The sequence below is a fragment of the Pithys albifrons genome, chromosome 1 (assembly GCF_047495875.1).
Source record: "Pithys albifrons albifrons isolate INPA30051 chromosome 1, PitAlb_v1, whole genome shotgun sequence".
Lineage (NCBI taxonomy): Eukaryota > Metazoa > Chordata > Aves > Passeriformes > Thamnophilidae > Pithys > Pithys albifrons.
The window spans coordinates 7,708,383-7,730,218 of NC_092458.1; the positions used below are offsets into that span (position 1 = coordinate 7,708,383).

Genomic DNA, 21,836 nt, shown 5'->3' on the forward strand with positions numbered 1-21,836 from the left:
ACCCCACTGATCCCCATGATCTTTTGTTTCCTGTCTTTTAATCAATTACTTATCCAAGTTAATGTTTCTTAAAATGGGATGAACAGTAAACTCTTCTGAATCTCAGTTTTAGTTTTGAGCGTGCACTGAGGTCACAATTTCAATCTTCTTCAGGAGCCAGGACCAGCACTGTTTTTATTTGTGTAATTTAATGAAAATTGCTGTGAATTGACTATGCAAAATAGGAAAGATGACACTGGACTTGTATGAAGACAACATTGAGGTATTGAACATCACTATTTATTGATTAGGTGGCTGGATTTATAGATTTACTGATGATCTACAGATACATAGATCCAGATAGATAAATGAGGACAGAGCTTTAGACAGATTGGCTGGCTGCTCTCCTGGCAGGTAACGTGCATGGGCTACACAACTGAAATATTTAGAAATAGCAACTATCATGGGATTCTGCTGATGGAATTTATGTGTCTGTGATGTTGCTAGTGCTCAAGCTTTCTTCACAGTCTGTGGACTAAAAGGCATTATTAAGATATGAGCTTTCTTTATCCCAGAGGAGAAGTCCAGATGAACTACATGCTAAAAGGGCTGTTTTACCTCCAGTGACAGAGGGAAGCCTGCAGTGACTGGCCCAGATGTGCACATCTGGCTCATGGCTGATGTTTAAATGAAATCAACCCCATCTTGATGAACTATTTCAGAACACCAGTATCTTGTATTTTTACAGCTCAGTGGCAAAACCAGATGAACACCATCACAGTGAGAAGTATAACCAGATTACACGTGAAACGTGAGGCTCATGTAGTCACAATACAGCAGGAGCAGGGGCCAGTATGAAACCCCAGATTTTCAGATTTCTTAGTTTTTCAGTGGCTAAGTAAGAAATGATGCTAGATGATCACTAAAATAATGAATAATTTTGAATGACATACTCAATAGATAAAATTTGATTAATCCAAGATAAAAACAATACCATAAAATGAGTTTAATTGCACGACCCTGTGCTTTTTCCTAAAGAAAATTCATACTTGGAGAATCTACAAAGGAACTTTCTACTTTCATCTTTGATTGTGGAGTAACAGATTCTGAGCCATCAAGGACTGGGAACATACATTGATTAAATCATTGTGGCCTCCCTTTCTCTTCTTCCACATGGAATCCTTCCCAGTGGTATGCCAAAGGTAGTACAGGCTTGTCATTTTGTCTTTATTTTGCCATGAACATTCAGAATCTCATAAATAATTCCTGGTCTGTCCCAGCAAGCGATTTTCTGGGACTTTGCCTTACATGATTTTCAAATACTTTTTGATGTAATTAAGTAAAGCTTCAGTAATTTATTTTATTAAGTATTTCAGAATTTGCAGTCATTTTGAAAAATAAAATCAAAGCAAATGTGATTATTCCTTAAATATTCAAAGCATTTATTCTTAACCTTGATGTAGTTTAGCATTTAGCTGATGAGAAGGGGTAGTTTTGCTTCTTCTTTTCAACTGTAATAAAGAATTATACCAGAAGAATAATCATCAGTGATGAATCAGAAAACAAAGCCCCAGCAAAGTCGTGGGGTGTTCTGAAATTTCCCTAGTCTGGAGCCCTCTGTGCTGTTTGCTTTGCTTACTTGCTTGCTTGCTTGTCTGCTTGGATGCCAGAGCCATGACAGTGGGTGACAGGTGCAGTAATTGTGAGATGCTCTGACAATCAGTGCTGTATTTCTAGGGCACCCAGTGAACTGACTGTGGTGTAACATAATCACAACCTGTTTACCACTCTCTGGAATTAGAGTTAGAATATTGTAGTAGAATTTAGACTGACATACTATTCTTCCACACACACACCCTTTTTTTTCCTTTCACATTTAAGAAGTAACTTTGCATTTGGCAGAAATGTATCAGTTTCTGTGTGAATACCAGAAAATGTTCTTCCCCTGATACCCTTGTTTTTTCTGCATATGCATGCTAATTCCAAAAGCCTTTAGCATTCAAACAGCTTATACTTGCTGGCTGTTGGGTTGTTGCTTTCCTCTAAGGCAGTGCTGACTGTCTCTCACAGCAGTTCCCAGAGGACTGATGTTCATGGGCAGCCAAAGGGCCCCCACCTCTTCACCCTTGACTTTGGGCAACTTATCTCCTTTGTCCAAATGTGTTAATTGTAGTAAATATCAGGCTTAATTTTCAAGGAGCCCCACTGGGATGAAGGCTTTGATCTTTTGCTTTTTAACACCAGGATGTTTATTACAAGGAACATCTCTTTTATTTAGAGGTCTGTTGATTTTGTCTAGACAGAGAGAATTAAGATGCCAGCAGTTTGCCTTTCACAGCATCTAAATGCAGGATTTTGCAATCTTGCTGTGGAAGGGTAAAGCCTTTCACAGGAAAAATCTGTTTCAAAAGAAAAAAGGATTTATTTCTTTACAAAGATATGCTTTAATTCAGAAGGCCTAGTCCAAAAGTCTTCTAATATAGACATCAGTTGGAAAAACTGTGCATTATTCTGCTGGAATATGGAATAAGTGTAAAAATGTGTCATTTTCAGATTGTCCACTAGAATATAATATAGCTTGACTATGTGCAGAGGAACTATTATCTATAATTTAAAATACTTTATTGCTTTATTGTCTGCATTCTGTGAAACATTTGCCAAGCATCCCACTAAAAAGCTCTGTGGGTGTGTGCTACATCTGATCCTGTGGTCAGGGCACCCATTTTCCATGGAAGCATCATCTGCTATGTAGAGCTGAGTGTTGTTCACGTTTCAGCTTTTGAATGATGCAAAGTCAAGCATCACTGAAGAAGAGTTCAGACCTTGGGTTCTGAGTCAGAGTCAGGGTATCACAGCTGGGTGCTTCTGAGAAGGACCCTGAACAGAGAAATCCCCAGGCCTTTGAACCCCCATGGTCTGTGCACAAGATCTCCACGTGCCCCATGGGCACCTCTTGGTCCAACAGCGATTTATGGTCTGGGGTCTGCCAGCACCTCCCTGTCCCGTGGGCAGCCCATTGACTGCTCTTTATCTCCCAGCTTGGGGCAGCCCTGGGGGCATCCAGGATCTCAGCCTTTCTCTGCAGGTATCCAGTCTGTCTCTGCTCCCCAGCTGAGCCAGTCATGCTGACAAAGGGAGCTCATTTAAAGCTCACCTATGCCAAGCTTGAGCAAGGCCCATTCGTGCTAAGCTGTAAGCAAGTCATAATTAAAATGAAACCTACACAAATAATTTTTCTTATTCTGTAACTGAATTTATTTTAATTCCCAACAAGCACTTATGCAACCCTTCCTTGGTCAAACTGGGAGATGCTCACCATGCTTTCCAGATGAACCTAAGCTGGTATGAATAAGTGCTGTGACTGAGAGTTGCCCCTTACCCCTATGACCAGGAATTTTCCTGCCTCAGTCTCACCCAAATGTTTGTGCAGCTGTTTAGTGAAGCAGATAACATTAAAACTGCTTTTTTCCTTCCTTCCCTTCTGCAACACTTAGGAACATGGGTCGGTCTCCTCCTCTGCCCTTGCAGATGTGCAGTGTCAGGGCAGAGGGGAGGAGTGGCACCCAAGGGTGGCTCCCTGGGGGCGTGCCCACCTTTGGTGGGTGGGCTCAGGGACTTCCCACTCTCTTGCTCACAGCAAGTGAATTAGGACACCTGTGAGACACAAACTATGAGGCATCTCGTCTCTCATCTCATACTCAGTGTAAATTATGAGCAGAAGAATAAAAAGGGTTTTTCTTGCCTGTGTTTGTGACGGCCTGCTTGTAATTGAGGACCTGACAAACACTTGTTTTCTCTCCCACTGATTCCCATTCCTGGTTTTAAGGAAGTCACCCTGCTTTGTGGTGGGAATGTCCTCAGAGATGATGTCAGTAGAAATGTGTGCAGCTTGGCAGTTGGGGCTCTCCGTGTTAGCTGGGAGTGCAGATACACCCATCTAGTTGCTATTAAAAAGATAAATAATTGTAGTTCAGGAGAGTATGGATATTATTTCTACCAAATCAAAGCTGGGTAGAAAGAAGTTACAGAGGAAGAAGCTATTTTAGGTGACTGAAACAATCAAATGTGCAGATGGGTGCTTAGTTGCACTTTCTCTAAAGATTTTTTGTTTTCTTTATAAAGTTTTCTTAAAATTTTTATTACCTTCTTTGAAGTGGTATGTGGTGACCCTTTGGGAGAGTTAGCTCTGTCCTTCTGGGAAACCTTAGGATAGCAATACTTGAGTGTGCTGTCACACAAACTACTTTTTGTGGACCTGAATGTTGGTATCATGGGAAAGACTGAAATCCTGGACATTTCTCTTCTTTTGTCTCTGACAGAGTGAGGGCATTTTGACATGTTAAAGTCTTTGGGGTTTTTATATTTTGGCTCTTTTTTTCTTTTTTAAGGTATGATAGGTAGGATGGATAGAGGACTGGATAACATTCCTGAAGCACTTGAAGCATATTAGGAAAAATAGAAATTATTTGGCTGCCCCCTCATAAACCAGCATTATACATAGTGAAAAAATTATTTATGCTCCTGTTCATCCAGAGCTGAAAGAATCTAATGACCATTTCTGCTCTTTCGTGAAAAAATGTTCTCAGTTACAAAATGGACAGTCAAAAATACATCAAAGGATACAGATTTTTTGCTGTCATTAATAGTGGCCTTAGATTTGCATCTAAACCTGTCTATTAGATAATTATCATGCATGTGAAGAGCTTCTAAACAGATTAGTTGAATGTTGAGAGGAAGTATTGTGGTCAGAGAAACATGGCACTTCTTTTCCCCTGACCTAGTCACAGATGTTTTCTGAAATTCTAAAAGATCACAAGATACGTAACTGCCTTTTCCTGCTTTGTATAAAGGATCAGTGCATGTTGGTTTATTTTCACTACTCAAACTGACAAGCTTAAAAACGTTAGTGTTTCCAGCTCATACAGCCCCTTTTTATGAATTCTTTGGTGTCTGGTATATCCCTTAAGAGTACCTTCATGGAGTTATATTCCAAATAGCAGTTCCAAAATGTTTTATCTAAGGTAAAGACTTCAAGACACTTTCTGGAATAAATACTGATGATGTGTAAATATGGTTTTCCTTATTCCTGAGTAAATAAGCTGTTGCTTCAAGAAGCTTAAATTGTTAAAGAAACCTCAGTGGATAGGTCTGTTCCTTTAGTGCAAATAAGTGTAACAGAACCTTGTGTATGGACCTACCTGTGCACGAGTGAGAATTCAATTTGAATTTTCAGATGAAACCTTCTAGAGACACTATCTCTGAATAACAAAAGTAAATAGACGAGTCAGTTTTTATCAACAACAGAAAAACCTGAAATGCAATTCTAAAATATCCTGAAGGAAGAAACTTGGCCACAGGTCTGCTTTTCCTCCTCTGGTTGGGGCTCAGTATTTGTGGGGAAGGGCTGTAGTACCTTTAATTGAGGAAAACTGAGTTGCACACTGCCCATTATGTGCTCTGCTTCTTTTGTGTTGTTCTCTGCTGTTCTAGGGATTGCAGTTGAGACAAAAGCTATAAATGAAAGAAAATGAGACTGTTTAGATTGTACCATGACCTCAGTCATGTGACTTTGTGTGCCAAACTCAACCACTCTTCTAATCAGTATTAATTCAGTATCAGAGGACACTGGTCTGCAGTGATTCAGATTTGCAGTGTACCAAAGTGTCATCAAGGCCAGTTTTGCCAACAAAACCTGTTGTTTAGTGCTAGACTGTCCTGTTGGCTTCATAAAACCAAGCACTAATACTGGCAGGTTGCTGCTAATCTGTCTCATCCCTCTGCATATCTGAACACCAGATCATGGTCATTATTCACACTTTTATCAGCTGTTTCTGCAGCAAGAGGGCACTTCATCCCCTTTCATCTTTAGGATTTGCTTATCAGGTGATTCGTGGAATTTGTGTCTGACAGCTAAACAATCTAATAATGCTCCCCTTGCAGAAATAGTAGAATCAAGATTCTGCCTGTTTTGTTGGCAATGTTCTGTTGTGTATTGGGAGTCAACATAGGCTTGGAGTCAGAAAATGCAAACTGTGTTTCCACCATGTGTTTCTGGTGTGACAGGACCGAGCAAGTCAGTGGTGTCTCCAGAGTAATGTAAGTGGAACAAGGCTCTCTGCCACCCTCCAGAAAAGAGACTGATGCTAATCAGCGTTTTGGAGGAGGCAGAGGGAAGCTGAAATATTGCTGTTTAGGAGTGTCTCTGTACCACCAGGCTGGAGGTACACAAGCACAGGATGATACTCTCCTCTTCTTGCTGGTGCCAAAACCATTCTGCAGCCAGGAATTCCAGATATACAGCACTAGGGAGAAAATGCCAAACTTCCTTTGTGTCTGCAGCCTGGCCATAAGGACACGGATGGGAGGGGCCATTATGGGCATTCTGGTTCGTGCTGCATGTGACTTTTTATTGCTAACATTATTGACAACAGGATAGAGTTAGGTAAATGGAGAAAGGCAGTTTATGCTCAGGGATGTCAGGGAATGCTGGCAGGGTTGAGGACCCTACTCTTGGATTTGGAGTGTCTAAATTCCCAGAAAGTCCTTCAAGTTCTAAATCTTGTTTTTTGCCTTAATCCCAGAGGAGTAAGATTGGCTTGTTTCTGTAGAGCCTGATATATAGGAATGAATCAGGTAGAAGACTAACATGAAAGTTGGAGCTGTATATCAATATTTTGCTGTATTTGCTATATTTGAGGTTTTATCATGTTAAAGTGGAACCGTCAGACTTAACAAGTCATAGAGATTTCAGTGTCTTCTGGAGTAAGGAAATCTTATCTTAGGTGTTTCTTAAATGAAATGAGTATTATCTTAAGTTTCACAGAAAAAGTTTCATGCAGATGTTCCATGTATGGATCAGTACAGACCATTTGGGAACATAAATCACAATTGAAAAGTATGTCTCCTTTGGTACCTTTTGACAGGAAGAGTAAAACATTGTGGAGGTCAGTGCAGGGCCACCTGAAACCAGATTTGGTTGGCTTAGCAATTTTTGTTGTCTTTTCCTCTCAGTAGTGCTTTTGTCACCTATAGAAGTCCCAGGGTGCAGTCCCCTTACAATTAAGGGATACCAGTTCCACTTGTCTCATCCTCTTCGTGTCCCACAACAAATTCCCATGCCACTCCTCAGTGGAGTGGGTTCTGTGCAACCCTCATTACAATTATTTGAATTATGCCTCCTAGCTCCCAAGAGAGAGCAGCCTTGTTTGGGTTGTATTGTCTTTTCTGTTCACAAGGAATCAGTCGGTTCCCAGTGCTGATTTATCACCTGCACAGACATTCATTCTGAATGAACAGATGAATAAATGTTTTCAAGCATTGCCCTTGCATCTGCTTCTATAAATTAAGAAATTACTTTGCAGCATGCCTTTCCCCCTGGGATACACCAGTATCTTGCTTTATGCCCATGATTCCTTTACTGTGATTTGTAGCTTGTTAAATTTTACCTTGTGGCTTTGTCTGGGTTTTGGTTTCATGGCATAGAATTAATGACTCGTATACGGTAAAGCAATTACCAAATTATTTCCTTTAATTAATTGTTCTTGCATAACAATTTCATCTTTAAATAAAAAGAAAGAAAAACACCCCTAAATTAAAGGGTTTGGCTTTTCCTCTAGCAAGCACATCTTTCTGAGTTAAATAGCAGTGCACTTTAGAGAACATGCTCTCCTCATTTTCCAAACCTCTTTGTGAAGCAGAACCGTGAATAAAGGTTTGATCATGAATGGGCATATACTGAGTTGTGCAGCTATCTTGAACTGCCTTGTTTGCCTCTGAACCAAAAGCTGTCTTTCCAGTCTTGCTTTCATCTTGCAGGCATTCTGTGCTTTTGTCTGTGTAAATGCCCAGTAGTTTCAAATTTTTCATTATATCTCTTTGAGTACAATTTTCACTGTTTTCCAGCTAGATCTCCAGCCGCTCTTATCACCATCCTTCTTGCCTTTAAACTTCTCCAGCACAGCAGGGTCATGCACTTCTCTTGGTTTTGTCCTCTCCTGTTTTGCAGGAATTTGTCACGTCCTGTTTTTCTGTTATCTCCACAGTCACTGCCTCAGTTAATGCTTCTTATCGCTCATTCCCACCTCAGCAAAGAATTTAGAAGGTTCTGTACAGTTTTGTTGTTGATCTTTCTTTCTCAGCAGTTCACAAATTCTGCATTGTAAGTAGTGTCATTAGCTCAACAGAAGGTCAACTGTTTCTGCTGCCACCTGCAAGTGCAGTTGCAACAGATGCTTTTGGGTATTGCAGTTCATAGTTTGTCTTACTCTCAACACAGATGTGACGGCTGTTTGGTGCACCTCCCAAAACTACCTCTCTTTTCCCCGGGTGTTCTTTTTACCAGCCTGAAATCCCTGTGTGTATTTTAGTCCTTTCCACAGATATGCTTTGACCCATTAGGGTACAAAATCACTGATGTGGAGCTCTTAATGTTTCTTATACATGGCAGAATGTTTAAGCCACTTGAAGTGCTGGTCTCCTCTTGCTTCTCATATTGACCAGTGTTTTCCTTATGGTCCCTAAGAGGTACTCGGTGCCTCCAAGACTAAACCTGAGCTCTCTTGTCTCAGCTTTTGCTCAGAAGGTCGTGGGAGCGTGGAGGTGGTTTTGTGGTGTTTATGCACACCTTGCCAGGAAAGGTGTTAAATGACAGCTAGAGCTTTTCAGTACTCACATCTATATAAGCAAGGAATAATTACACTCATTTCTTCCACTGCACATTGCTGGGATTTTAAAACTAGGAAACTTTCTTCATAGGGAGAAAAGCTGAGGGTGGATAACGTGCATATAGTATCAGGCAAAGATATAAAGATGAATACCAATTTTATTTCATTTTGGTGTGGGCAGGTAGCATTTGTTTTCTGTTTCAACTTATCTGACTGAGCCTGGTTATTGCTTATTGTAGTACTCCTCTGGAAATTAATTATTTGCTCAAAATAAGTAAAAATGGGAATCTTTTAAAGAGATGTTAATATAAAAATCACACTAAATCTAGAATGACTGGAGTGAATACTCCTTGTATGGACAGTCATTAAGGGGGTTCCTCCCCTCTTCTGGCAGTTTTAATTTTGGTACTGAATAGCACCTTTCCTTAAGCAATTTCATCACATATTCAATCCACCAATTAAACTTCCATGAGTCTTCCCTGAAACTACGTTAAGGGATTATTGTTTTTAAAAGTTAGTAAACATTTTAAAGGGAAATTTGAAGATCCATTTTTATGAATTCTTTATAATTTTTAAAAAATTAACCCCCAGCAACAAACCTAAGTATAGTTTCATTTGCCTCTGTTTCTTTACTTTCCTTTTTTCTACTCCTATATTTTGTATTTCCATTACAATTTTTTATGTTGTCCAACTTATAACTGAACCTGCACATTTTAAAGGAGAATCATTATTTTTTTTCAGAGTGTTGGGAAGAAATTACCTCCAGCCACAGCAACTCAGGAGCCAACAAAAATAGAAGTGGACAGCAGAACAAAAAGTAGGTTTCATAGGTTTTTCTTTTTTGCACTTTGTGCTATTAAAGGCAAGCTGAACACATTTCTCTGGTTTTGGCTAAGAGTGCCCTGTGTATATGAAAAGCAAGGATGCATAGATATAGTTAGGATAAACTTTGAGTAGGCAGTACACAGACAGAATGCTTTGTTTCACAGAATACTCTGAATTATTTTTGCTCTGGTAATCCTACCTGAAGTTTTCTGCCACGAAAAATCAAATTAAATTATGTGATAAACTTTCAGCCTTGAGGGTACTTTGGAATTAATCAGAGTTGAATAAGATCCAAATTCAGGCTGTAACTTGTGGGTAGGTCATAGAAAAATTTCATTCTGAGTGCCCTTGCTTTTTTTCCTCTCCTTTTTTCTAATTTCTTTATGTACCAGAAGTAGTCTGTGTGGATGGTATAGTTTGTATAGGAAATCAGAAGAGAAGGCTCCAGGGAGACCACCCAGCAGCCTCCATGTACCTGAAGGGGGCCTGCAACAAAGCTGGAGAGGGACTTTACACATGGCCATGTAGTGACAGAAGCAGGGCAATGGCTTCAAACTTAGGTTTATGTTAGATACTAGGAAGAAATTCCACATCCCTGGAAATGTTCAAGGCCAGGTTGGCCGGGGCTTTGAGTGACCTAGTTTTGTGGAAGGTGTCCTTGACCATGGCAGGGGGAATTGTTGAAACTAGATGATATTACATGTTCCTTCCAACCCAAACCGTTCTCTGATTCTCTGAATTTCAGTTCTTTTTTCAGTGCTGAGTAATCAAAAAGTAATGATTAAATCTTTTAGGTATATCCCCATGCTGCTCTAAGGAGCCATATGTAACTAGCTTACCAAATAATATATTCCCCATCTTCTGATTTTATTTATATAAAGGTACAACTAAATGTTACAGATTCTGGTGGGAAAGAGGGAAGAGAACATAGCCATATTATACAAGAAGCTGAGTATAATAGAAAGAGCTGAAATTTTTAAAGTATTAACAGTCCTTTTGCTTCCCTGACATGTTTATCCTTTTAGATAGTTAGCAGTTAACATTTTGTGTCAGAACAGAAACACATACAGACACAGGAAGGATAGCATCTAGATCAGCAGAACAAGGTCTGTCTGAGGGAAGTGTATGGTTAAAACCTGGTTTGCACAAGTTTTCAGCTCAGAGTTGCAACAGCAGCTTAAAGCAGCTTTTAGCCTGTTATTGTCCATTAGCTCCACCACACTAATTGACCTGCTACATCCTCACATCTTGTTCCCCTGTGCCATCAGGCTATAATGGGAAGTACTGCAAGAACTCAGTTGCCCTGGGGAAGTGAGAACTTGAAATACTGGAAAATGTGTGAACTGGCGATGTAGAGCAGGGCTGTTGAATGTGTTTCAGAATTCCCTTTCCCAGCCTGCAGCTGATCTGAGTGCAGGTGCCACCAGGAGGGGTTAGTCCCATGGGCTTTGCCACTTGCAGAACTAACCCTGGTGTGTGAGACATCTGCTGCTTTCCATATCAGCTCATACTTCTGACAGCTGAAGCTGATCACTAAATCCCATCCCAGGGTATGGGTGGATCAAACTTTCACCACTTGTAAATGAGGGTGGAAATCTTCTGAACAAATGGTTAGAGAACTGTAACTTCTACAGTGATCCATTGAGCTCTGGCTGACAGTCACACTTTTCCATGAACACTTTTGGGCTCTGGTTGGTTCTTCTTTCAGCACTTTGTTATTTGCCTTGGAATGCCTTTTTGGCCAGAAAAATCCTTCTTCTTGTGACCATCTTCATTCCACATCCTTTTTGCTAGAGCTGATGAGTAGCATGGGCTCCTAATTTGTATATATGTATGCCTTGTGCTATGAATTTTGTCTTACCTTTATTATTTAGAACATTTTATCTTTCCTGGAATCTCTGGGGCCTGAGTAGCATTCTTGGCATCTCTGTTAGTGCTTGGGAAAGAGAAGCGCATGTATAGGAAGGTCTGATGTAATGTAATTATGAATAATTATCTTAGCCTCAAATGACATCACCGAAGATGTATTTCAATCAGTTGAAGTTGTCCTTCACTTAAATTCAAAAACCTTTCAGTGAAAATGAAACATACTTCAGTCTGGTTTGGTTTTTAATATAGGCAGAGGAATCATCTTTTCATAATAAAGTTAATGTATGATGGTCAGACGTGAAGAGAATAATCAGACTCTGGCACAGGACTATGATGTGTCTAGTATTTGTCATTTCTCCAAAATGGAATTTTTACTTTTTTTACTGCAAACAAGCTTGAAAAAGCATTCAATCTGTGGGAGTTTCAGTCTCGGAAAACTGGTGAATGTTCCAATTGCACTGTTCAACATAAAAGTATCATTCCACTATGTACCTCAGTTGCTTCCACTTTTTCCTGGGATGGTGGTGTCCCAGTCTTTCTTGCAGTCTTTAATTGCTGAACAAAACTGACTGCCATTCTCCAAGGAAGTAGCAAGAAACAGAAGACTCACAGATTAAGCTCAGTATGAAGAAGGGGCTTTTGGATATGTGATTCAGACACCCTTGGGATTACTGCTGGAGATGAGTGCTGCAAGCAAGACACAGGTTGTGTTGGTAGAGGAATAATACAGTTTTTCATTTTCCACCTGTTTCTTTCCATGGCTGATGCTGTTATTCCATAGTCCCAGCTGGATAAAAAAACCTCAGTTGCATTGTGAGAGAGCCTGCTGAGAGAGGCAAACGGAGCAGCAGCATCTTCCCCCTCTGCCCACGGGGGCTTCAGCATGGAGTGTTGGTTTCTGACTCTTCTCACATCCTGCTTCGAGCCTGCTGTTTTCCTGTAGCCTTTCTGATGTGGTGATGATTGACAGATGGGCACTTGGCTGTGTTTACTGTCTGCCTTGGTACATGCAAGATGGCCCAGGTTCTGCAACAGGAAAAGTTGGTCAGAGCAAAAGACAGAGGAGTGTGTTCTCCAAGGTGCATCTCCCTATGTAAATCTCCCTAAAAATGGGCTTAAGATTTTGGGGGACAGACAGATGACTCTTCAGGGCCAAAGAGCACTTTGCTGAGAGGAAGGGCACAGTGAAAGCACAAATCTTTGTAGAGCTTGCGTGGTCCTTGGAAAACATCGAAACATCACCAACCTTTCTGGAATGAGAGAACACATCTTTGAAGAGAAGAGGGGAGAGCTGTCTGGTTTAGATTTGTGGGTTCCTATATTTAGAGGGATATTCTGTTGTATTTCCATCTCTCATGTAGATAGGATAGCATATTCAAGCATGAGTGTTTTGATCCTATTTCTGGGTGAAATGTGTTGTTTTTTCTATGATGTGGCTTGCTTTTAGCATAAGTGGCTCATGGGTAAAAGGATATTTTGTAGAAAATGTGTATACATTTTGAAGTAGCTCTGTTGGATTCTAAAAATCAGCAAAGCAAAAACATCCAGAATGTCTGAGAGAGTTATTGCAGTTTCCTGAAACTGCAGAAGTGGAGTATAAGTAAGCAGACAACAAAATAGCAAAGTCAGTAAGTCACAGAGTACATTGACCACAGCACTTAATTTAATTACTCCACTCACTATTTACAATTTGTGTTAAGCTATTGCATAGGAATACCAAAATCACAGCAAGCAACTAATGTTTTTGCATGATGTAGAAGACATAAGGAATAGCTGAATATGCATTAGTAGGACCATAATTAGTTCTGTTTCTATTTTCTGTTTAATGAGGTGGTGTTTTGACAGTTTGCATCTCATGAAGTTCTGTGAAAATATTTATTAGTGCAGTCTATTTATGAGTCTTGAGTGTAGCAATTAATTGATTCTGCTGAGAATAGGGTTTACATTTTTTTCATCTGGTTTGTGGTTTTGGTAATGGTGATGTAATTTTTCACTAGACTTTGTATATTTTATTCCATTTCAGAAATATATTATGAGTCAGAATCAAAGAGAGGAAATTTAAGCTCGAGGAATAGTAGTTTAGTGCTGCTTGTTTTCTAACTTAGTATAACTCTTTATGTCCACATTGATTGCTATATGATTTAGACTTCACTGATGAGAAAATATTTAAGCCTCAAAAATTAACTACACAAGGAAGCAACCACAGAGGTAAGAGGAAAACATTGTGTCATCCTGGCCTAAGAGAAAAATCAAATTCCAGAGTTGCTGTCCCCTGCAAAATCTCAGCTTGAAGGTGTGTTGGTCTGTGGACTCCTGTCTTGAACGTCTCAGCTCATCCCAACAGTGTGGCAGGAGAGTAAAAAGAGGCTTTTAAAGTGAAACAGGGCTCACTGGTACACTAAATGGAGTGTGCTCATCTCTGGTTTGAACATTATAATGTATAACTGGCCTCTCAAAATACAAGCAAATGAATTCACCTGCTGTACTACTGCAGGAGCCCGAGTCAGGATCTGTAGGTTGGCATCAGTGCTTTACACTGCAGGTGCAAATATGTACTGAGCCACTGTGAGCCACTGAATTCTGTGAGTGACATACAGCCCCTGCAATGGCCTGGGTCATGAAGCAGCTGTGTTCTGCAGGAAGGCTGTCTCTTGCCATTGTTCTCCCTCTTGAGCCAATGATTTTTTGGTAAGTTTGAATATGTGTGTGGCCAGACTTCACAAACGCAGATTTGGGCAGGGCTCTCCCCACGTGCCCTTCCAGCCTGTGCAGTGGATTTTTTAGGTGAGGCACAGCGTGCACAGAACTGGCCCCACCGTTTCAGTCCTGAGGTCCATCTGCCACGGCCGAGCAAGCTTGGACAGTGACAGGGAAGTCCTCGGGACTGTCACAGCACTCGGCACTAACCGGGGCTGACCCTGCTGAGCATCCGAGATCTGACGGGATGGGATGGCAGGGAGGCATTGAACTGCCAGGGGACAGTCCCACTGAGACTCAAACTCAGGACCTTGGGATTCAGAGTCCAGAGTGCTCTCCTTTACACCACGGGACTGCCCCTGGTAAGCTTGAGACTGTGTCAAATAAGCCACATATTCAATTTGGGACAGACTGTGGGACATCAGGTACTGCACAGAGATCCACGATAACTACCCTCATAAAACATCTAGTCCTTTTTAGATAGCACCTTTATAGTTTTTAGGATGGTCCTGTGACATTTTCCTCAGTGAAGTGTAGGCAGTGACAGACCACTTATGATAAATATCTAGGTCTTTGCTGCTTCTTTTTCTTCCAACTTCTGAGCTACAAGGATGGTGCTAGGAGAGGGAATTGTGTGTTACCCTGTGTCCCCTTGGGGTCATTCAAAGAAGGTAAGAGTGACTCTGTTCTTTCAATGGCAGGATGAGGAATGACATGGGCAGTGAAGATGTTTGTTGTTGTTTCGTCATTGTACCTAGTCTAGTTGGAACAATACAGTTCAAAAATCACGGGATGTAGCTAAGGGTACATATTTTCAAATGGGATTACTCTGAGCTCAAGCTCTCTCAGTTCATTATGTGTTCAGAAGCTGAACATCCTACATGATATCCACCTTGTTTGGTTTGTCAGATGTGCTGCAAGGTTTGTCCACTCACACAGTTCCCTGAGCAATGCCCATTGCATATGGCAGATGGTTCTCCTTTGACTGGGAGGAGCTGTGAGTTTGCAGTGGGGGCCTGTGGTCTGATAAAGTATTGCTAAATTAATAAATGAGAACTGAAAAGCTCATGAGTATCATTTTTATTCCTCCCTTACTGTTTCCAAGATAATCTGCTGTTGGGGGTTTATTAGCAGATATATTTTTAAGATGTCTTCAGGTCAGAGGGAAAAAGAGAGGCTTCTGAAAGAACCATCTGGGATGTATAAACCCAGCCTTGGATGTCAAATGTAAAAACAAGATTTATCACCTACAGCTGAGGGCTGCTTAGTATCAGTATCAGTATCCTAGTTTGAAGCTTTAATTTGGCTTAACTTTATTTACCAGGCTTGTAATAGGATATATTGTTTTGACCTTTAGAGTTTTCTGGATTTTTTATTTTTTTTTTTTCATTTGAAAAACCCCAAATTCAGCAACTTCCAGTGTGGTCTCTACAATGCTGTGTCTGAAATTAGTTTTTCCTTTTATCTTTTCTTCCTTCCTATCTAAACATAACTGTAGACATTAAGTGCTTCTACATCCTCTTGCGGTCTGGTGCTCTGCTGAGTAAGGACAATTTTAGTACCAAAGTGACATAACCTATTAGATTTTCCCCTGCTTTTATTAATCTGATTTTAAAGGTTCTTATTATTTTGAGTCCTGTTGGCTTTGCTTTTGCTTGATTAAATCATGTTGGTCTGCCATTCCCTCAGGAGAGGTTTGAAAGGTGACTTTGTCCATCACTTACCCAGTTCCCAGCCATGTCCCTGAGACCTAGCTCTGCTGCAACACAACCCACTGAGTCCTTGTTAGGCAGAGAAATGTATTGATTTACTGTATGTCCAGACTTCCACTGTATATAAACCATAAATTTTTCCCATGACTGTGCCTTAACTCTGTGTTCTTGTGCCAACATTCAGAGCATGGGGTGGCCATGAGCCTCTCCCAGCTCCCTCTCAGAGATTGTCTCCTGGCTCTTTATGAAACACATCAGCATTTGGCTGATTTTTTACATTTTTCTGTAGTTTAATTTCTTGTTTCACTGAGATTTGAATCTTTTTAAGAAAGAAAAAATTCAAGAGCTTGCTAGGGAGAGCAGGCAGGTTAATGGACAGTAGAGTTCTTGACATCAAAACTAGAAGGTGGAGATGTGTAGCCATTTACTAGAGAACACTTACTTCCTGATTATCAACTGATTTTTCAGATGCTGAAACTACAGCCCTTTCTGCACTCTTGATACAAATAGCAAGAGATCTGAGGGAGGTTACCTGTTACAGGATTCAGGATACACGAGCCCCCTGGACACTTGCTGTTCTGAGCATTCTTTAACCTGAAGGACATGGGGCTCATCCACCCCTGGAGCAGAGGCTGCACTGCCTTCTCCTTTCAGAGCAGTGCCATTCCAAGGGTATAGTGGCTGTTGGCAGGTGTTTAGCTGTACACTGCACTTGGCTTCCCTCTTAATCTTGGGAATTGCTACTGAATGGAGGAACAATGTATGTTTTTGAGCATGGACATTCAGGAATGATCCTTCTGAAAGTGTTTACCTCCGAGAATCCCCAGCCTTGCTTCTGTTCAGTATCCCAAAAAAGAAACACTAAGCCTGTTTTCAGTAACCAGAGACTCGCCTGAGTGTGCAGCACTCAACTTCTTTAGTGCAGTATTACATCTACATCCACTCTGCACTAATTCACTGACTCTATTATTTAGCACAGCTGCTTTTCTGGATGTGGATATTCACAGAATAGGAAAAAACCCACCATGGTTATTTAAGGTAGCATACCACTGAAGTGTGAAATGTGCTGAATCTCATATTTATCTATATGCTGCTTTGCATCGACCTGAGTATATAAGTGTCAGCTTTCCACCAGCTTTAACATAAAACATTCTGTCTTGAACACAAGACAGTGAGAAGGTGAAACATAACAGATGAGTCCACAAAGATCCCAACCCTTCCTCCAGAATGCAATAAAGCAGCAGTTACACACCCCTTTCATCCTCTGAAATTTCAGTTGTGACCTGGTGGTTCTCACATGCCCCGTCGTTTGGAAAATCAGCAAATGTTTCTTTGACAGTGTTCTCTGCTTTCACAACCAGGGAAAGGCATTTATTTTTCCCTTACTCATATTTTTTCCCCAAAGATTGTGTTCCTTCTCTTCATCTGGCTCTTGTTTCTTCTGAGTGTAGTGGGTTGACCACAGCCAGCAGCTTTGCTCCATCCAGCCACTTGCTCCCCACAGAACAGGGGGAGCAAAAATAACAAAACTCATGAATAAAGAAAATTCAAAAAGTGAATGAAAGAGGGAAAAAATAGGCAACACAAATGCAATCATTCACCACCTACTACAAGTACCTCAATCCAGCCAGTGTCCAAGCAATGGCAACTTCCTACACCAAAACCCCCAAAGCCCACCCTCTTTTATTGCTGAGCAGGAGGCCATGTGGCACAGAATACCCCTTTATTCAGCTTGAGTCAGCGGCTATGTCCCCTCCCAACTTCTTGCCCAACCCTGGCCTACTTGTCTGGGGGATGGAATAAGGAAAAAGAGAAAGCTGTGCAGGTACTGCTGTGTGTTACCAGTGCAAATCCAAAATACAGCACCATGCAGGCTGCTGTGAAGAAAACAGCTCCATTTCAGCCAGACCTAGCACAGGGCAGGGCCAGAAAATTAACTGTAATGCTCATGGATAAATTGAAATGTTTCTGTTCAGAAAAATAAATCTGTGAAGCCTGAGAAGTTCTTATTTACTTGAACCAGTGCCACATAAAATTCATGCTGTTTCTGAGTGGCAGTGTGTGAACTGGAGAAGAGCTTTCTTCTTCCCCATTAACACTGTATAATTTCTCAGGCTGATGGTGCTTACACACAGCAACCCTTCACATGCATGTGTGTTGGCTGCTTCTTTAAGGCTAATGTTCCTCTCACTAAACTTTAGAAGCTGGGATGTGGCTTTTCTCTCAGAGCCCTAAGTTTGGGTTATAGCCATGAGTGTGGTATCTGGACTGCGGCGCGTCCCACTGGAGATTTGTCACTGCTGTCCAGAGAGTTCAAGGAGTGATTCAGCCAATCAAATACAGGTGTTTGCTCTTCGAGTGAGGAGTCACTGTCAAGGTGTCTCTTGTATTAGTGACTGGACATCCACTGACTATCGTGCAAGCCTTGGCAACGACCATGCTGGTTTCTGGCAGCCTGGGGGCTGAAATCAGAACCTGCATCTGGAGCTGTGTGAGATGCCCCCAGCGTGTTTTGTTTTGACTTGTCTCCAGCTGTCAGGCCAGGGGGACCTGGCTCTCCCATAGGCTGTGCATCATACCTGCCAACTATGCCAGTATCTCACATATCCCTGAGTGTCTGAAATGGCTCTTTGTGTCTGGGCAGCTGAACTGGACCCCCTCAGTGGAGCCTCAAATATCCACAAGCATGATAATGCAGGCTCTCTTTATAGTAAATACAGAGAAATAAGTCAAGTTATTTCAAATTAATTTATATTTCTGTGTCCTGCAAGTACCCACTTGTCTGCATCTGACATGAGAGCTGACTAGATGTACAGATCTTCAAAACTGAAACATTTCATAGAATCATAGAATCGATTGGGTTGGAAAAGACCTCCAAGATCATCAAGTCCAACCCTTGGTCCAACTCCAGTCCATTTAAAGTGAGGTGAACATTTCTACAGTCACATGCTCTTCTGCAGATGGTCAGGAAGTTTATTTGATCATTTTAAACCTGCTGTCTTAAAGTATCACATATTTTTATACCTAGTTTAACAGCTGGAATACATATTCCCTTTTTATTTGTAAGGCACATTGACATACTTGTCTGTTGCACAGCAACATGTAAGTAACTGCTTTTCATGACAACTGCTTTTTATGATTCTGGAGTGGGAGTGCTGGCTCCTGTATTTTCCAGATGAAAGTTGAGATGGTGCCCTTATTTATAGACAGTAAAGGGAAAAGGGACAAGGAAACTTTAGAATATTATTCAGAACTCTTATGCTAAGTGTACAGAAGGTTTAGTTTTAAATGCATTTACATAAACGTATTATTTATTGTTTTATCATCTTTATAGATTCAGAAATATCTGCTGTCTTGCCCACAAGAGGATAGATAAATTATGTCGATCTACTTAGTCCTTTTTGCTCCCAGTTTCTGTGGCTGGTGGAAAGCCACACCAGTGGAGCTGTTGAAGCAAGTGTCAGATAGAGGCTTACTCCAAGGGAAATAGTTTGTGGCAGCTGCTGTCTGGAGCCATTTCAGTAGAGATAATGGTTTAGGGGCTGCAGAGGCGACTCCCTGGATGACGTGCTCAGGAATGCTCATCAGTGCAGGTTTTTAAATATTTCATACTGTTTATGAAGGTCTAAAATACAAAGGGAAAGATGGCAAGGAAGTAAAGCAGCACAAAGAGACACTAGTGGAATATTTGATGACTTTATTCACTGTTGAATAAACAGTTGTTATAAGGTGATAATTGGATGTTCTTTCTTTCAGACAAGGAGTATTGCAAAGTGATATTTCCGTATGAAGCACAGAATGACGATGAGCTCACAATCCGAGAAGGTGATGTCGTCACACTTATCAGTAAGGTAAAAGCAATATTTTTCTCTTATAAGCAGGGATACAGCTTCTAAAATTGGCATCATTTAATTCCTGTACAATGCCACTTTGTGACTTTGACAATGTTCTCCCCAAAACAATGATAGTTTGACAGTGAAGCATGACACAGCCTTCAGAGAGCCCCACATCTTCAGGCCTCTTTAGAGCTTTACCTTGATAATGGTAAGTGAAGAACACATGATTTGTACTTTTGAGTTTACAAATTTATACAACTAATTTTGATTTCCATCTGCTGTCAGGTCTGCATAAATTGTAAATAGATCCCTGTAACAAACATAGTGGCTTAGAGAATAAATTGGAAGAGGCAAGAAAGCAGCAGCTTTGAAGATCTCTCTTAGATGTGTGAGGGTTTTTTCCTTGTAGGAATTACAAATCAGATTTTTTTGGGTTAGATTGAGATAATGTGCCTTAATTAGTGAACTAAACACTTACTTAAAATATACCCACCCTTAACACTATGGTAAAGCAAAAAAAGGTGATCAAACAGAAATTAAACAATTTTAAATCTGTGTTTTGTCTTTAAAATTACTTGACTTACTCAAGATTAGAAATGAAAAACCAGTGCCAGGAATTATACTACATCTTCAAAAGCCATAGAGTGACATAGTGAGTAAACAGCTGGTTTTCTTTTAGAAGAGCTGTTCACCATGCTATAAAGAATGAATTTTAGTTTAAGCGTGCTTAATTTCCTGGTCATGTTTAAAGCCTTTACAGTTTGTTTAAAAGTTTTTAATTGCTGGGCATAAATATTTGGGGGAGAAAGATATGAACTAGAAAAGGCTGTGGATTTTGTAAGAGCAAGATGAATTGCAATGATGTGCACAACAGTGCTGCTGTTGTTTGTGCTTACATGAAAGTAAAAGAATGAATTCTATAATTGATAAGTTTCATAGGAAATTATTTGACTGTTTTGGCACCTGGTGGAGAAAACCCAAAACCTTGGGAAGTACATGAGGCAGTGTTTGCCATATCCTAAGCCATTTTCAATCCTAGAGGGCATCTTTTTTATCCCGAACATTATGCATGTAACCAAAGAAAAATAATCAGACATTTGGTAGGAAGAGGAACTGGAAATTTAAAAATAAATTGTGTATGTTAAATATCCTTTAATGACTTGCCCTCAGTGACTTTTTTGCTTAGCTTGTTTCTAAAACTGTTTCACTTTGTCTGATTTAGAATGTTCTCATGTGAGTATTTAGCAGTGTCTCTGATTATGGCAATGGCTTCTAAGATGTTGCTCCTGCCCACTTTATGCTTTGTTGACCATGTTGATGGAACTCCCTGAGATGGCTGGTGTCCAGGTGGGGCTGTGTTCTTCAGTATGCACAGATAAAGAGAAAATTACTGAGGTTTCACTGTCAGATCTTTTGTTTGCTTTTTCCCATTTTCTTCTTCCTGCTGCCTCTGCCCCCACAGTGGAAGGACATTTGTCTCTTGTAATAACTGAGCTGATGATTTGACTGTATTGATCAGTTTTCCCAAGCATGTGGTGAGAAGTTTGTCAGTAAATGTACTATTTTCTAGTATGTTGCCCTGTCCTTTTACTCTCCAGCTTGATTGTATCGAGCCATTGAAGACATTTTATTTAATTTTCTGCTCTTTTGCTGTGGCATGTCACATGTCTGTGAGCAATTACATAAACTCGTGGCTCTGGAGAGTGGGGGATGGCGGTGCACAAAAGCTTGGGGTTTCTCTGGGGATGCCTTTTGATGCTGCTCTGAACTGATTGGAGCTACTGAGGAAACAGTGCTTAACAAGCAGTCACTTTGAGGTTCCTTTTGTGCTTTGCAGACCTCATTGCAGTCAGATTTGCAGGGATTTTTTCATCTTTTTTAACACATAGTTAAAAAATTCAAATTCAAGTGGTGTGGAGTCAGGTCTTTGCTGTAGAGTTCTGAGAACAGTGGGGTTTCCTTTGTGCTCTAGCACCTAATATAGTAACTTTATTTTAGTCCAGATCTTTGAAGCAGGTGTCTGTTGTCATTTCTGTGTTAGCAATAACAAAGTCAGCCTCTCCTTTCTCCCCACTGATGGCTTCTGCTGGAGAGTTGCCTTTTACCTGGAATTAAAATCACCGTGCTCAGAAAGTCCTTTTCATGGCCAGTGAGTGAGCCATGCTGACTAAGAGGCATCAAATAGGAACATATGGAATGCTTCAGAAACTATTACCAGAGTTTTGCTCTGCCATCAGATTGCAAGGTCTGGTTTT

At 40.6% G+C, this 21,836-nt stretch overlaps 1 protein-coding gene across 11 annotated transcripts in view; it reads left to right on the top strand.

Moving 5' to 3' along the window:
- Positions 1-21,836, top strand: part of SH3KBP1 (SH3 domain containing kinase binding protein 1) — a 227,750-nt gene that overhangs the window by 154,176 nt on the left and 51,738 nt on the right. For 10 of the 11 annotated variants that reach the window (XM_071553835.1, XM_071553921.1, XM_071554103.1 and 7 more), the window contains 2 exons: positions 9,384-9,459; positions 19,502-19,596. In XM_071553835.1, the coding sequence (XP_071409936.1) occupies positions 9,384-9,459; positions 19,502-19,596 (171 nt within the window). Of the gene's footprint in view, positions 1-144; positions 263-9,383; positions 9,460-19,501; positions 19,597-21,836 lie in introns of those variants that run through there. The other variant, XM_071554619.1, reaches the window with a different exon arrangement.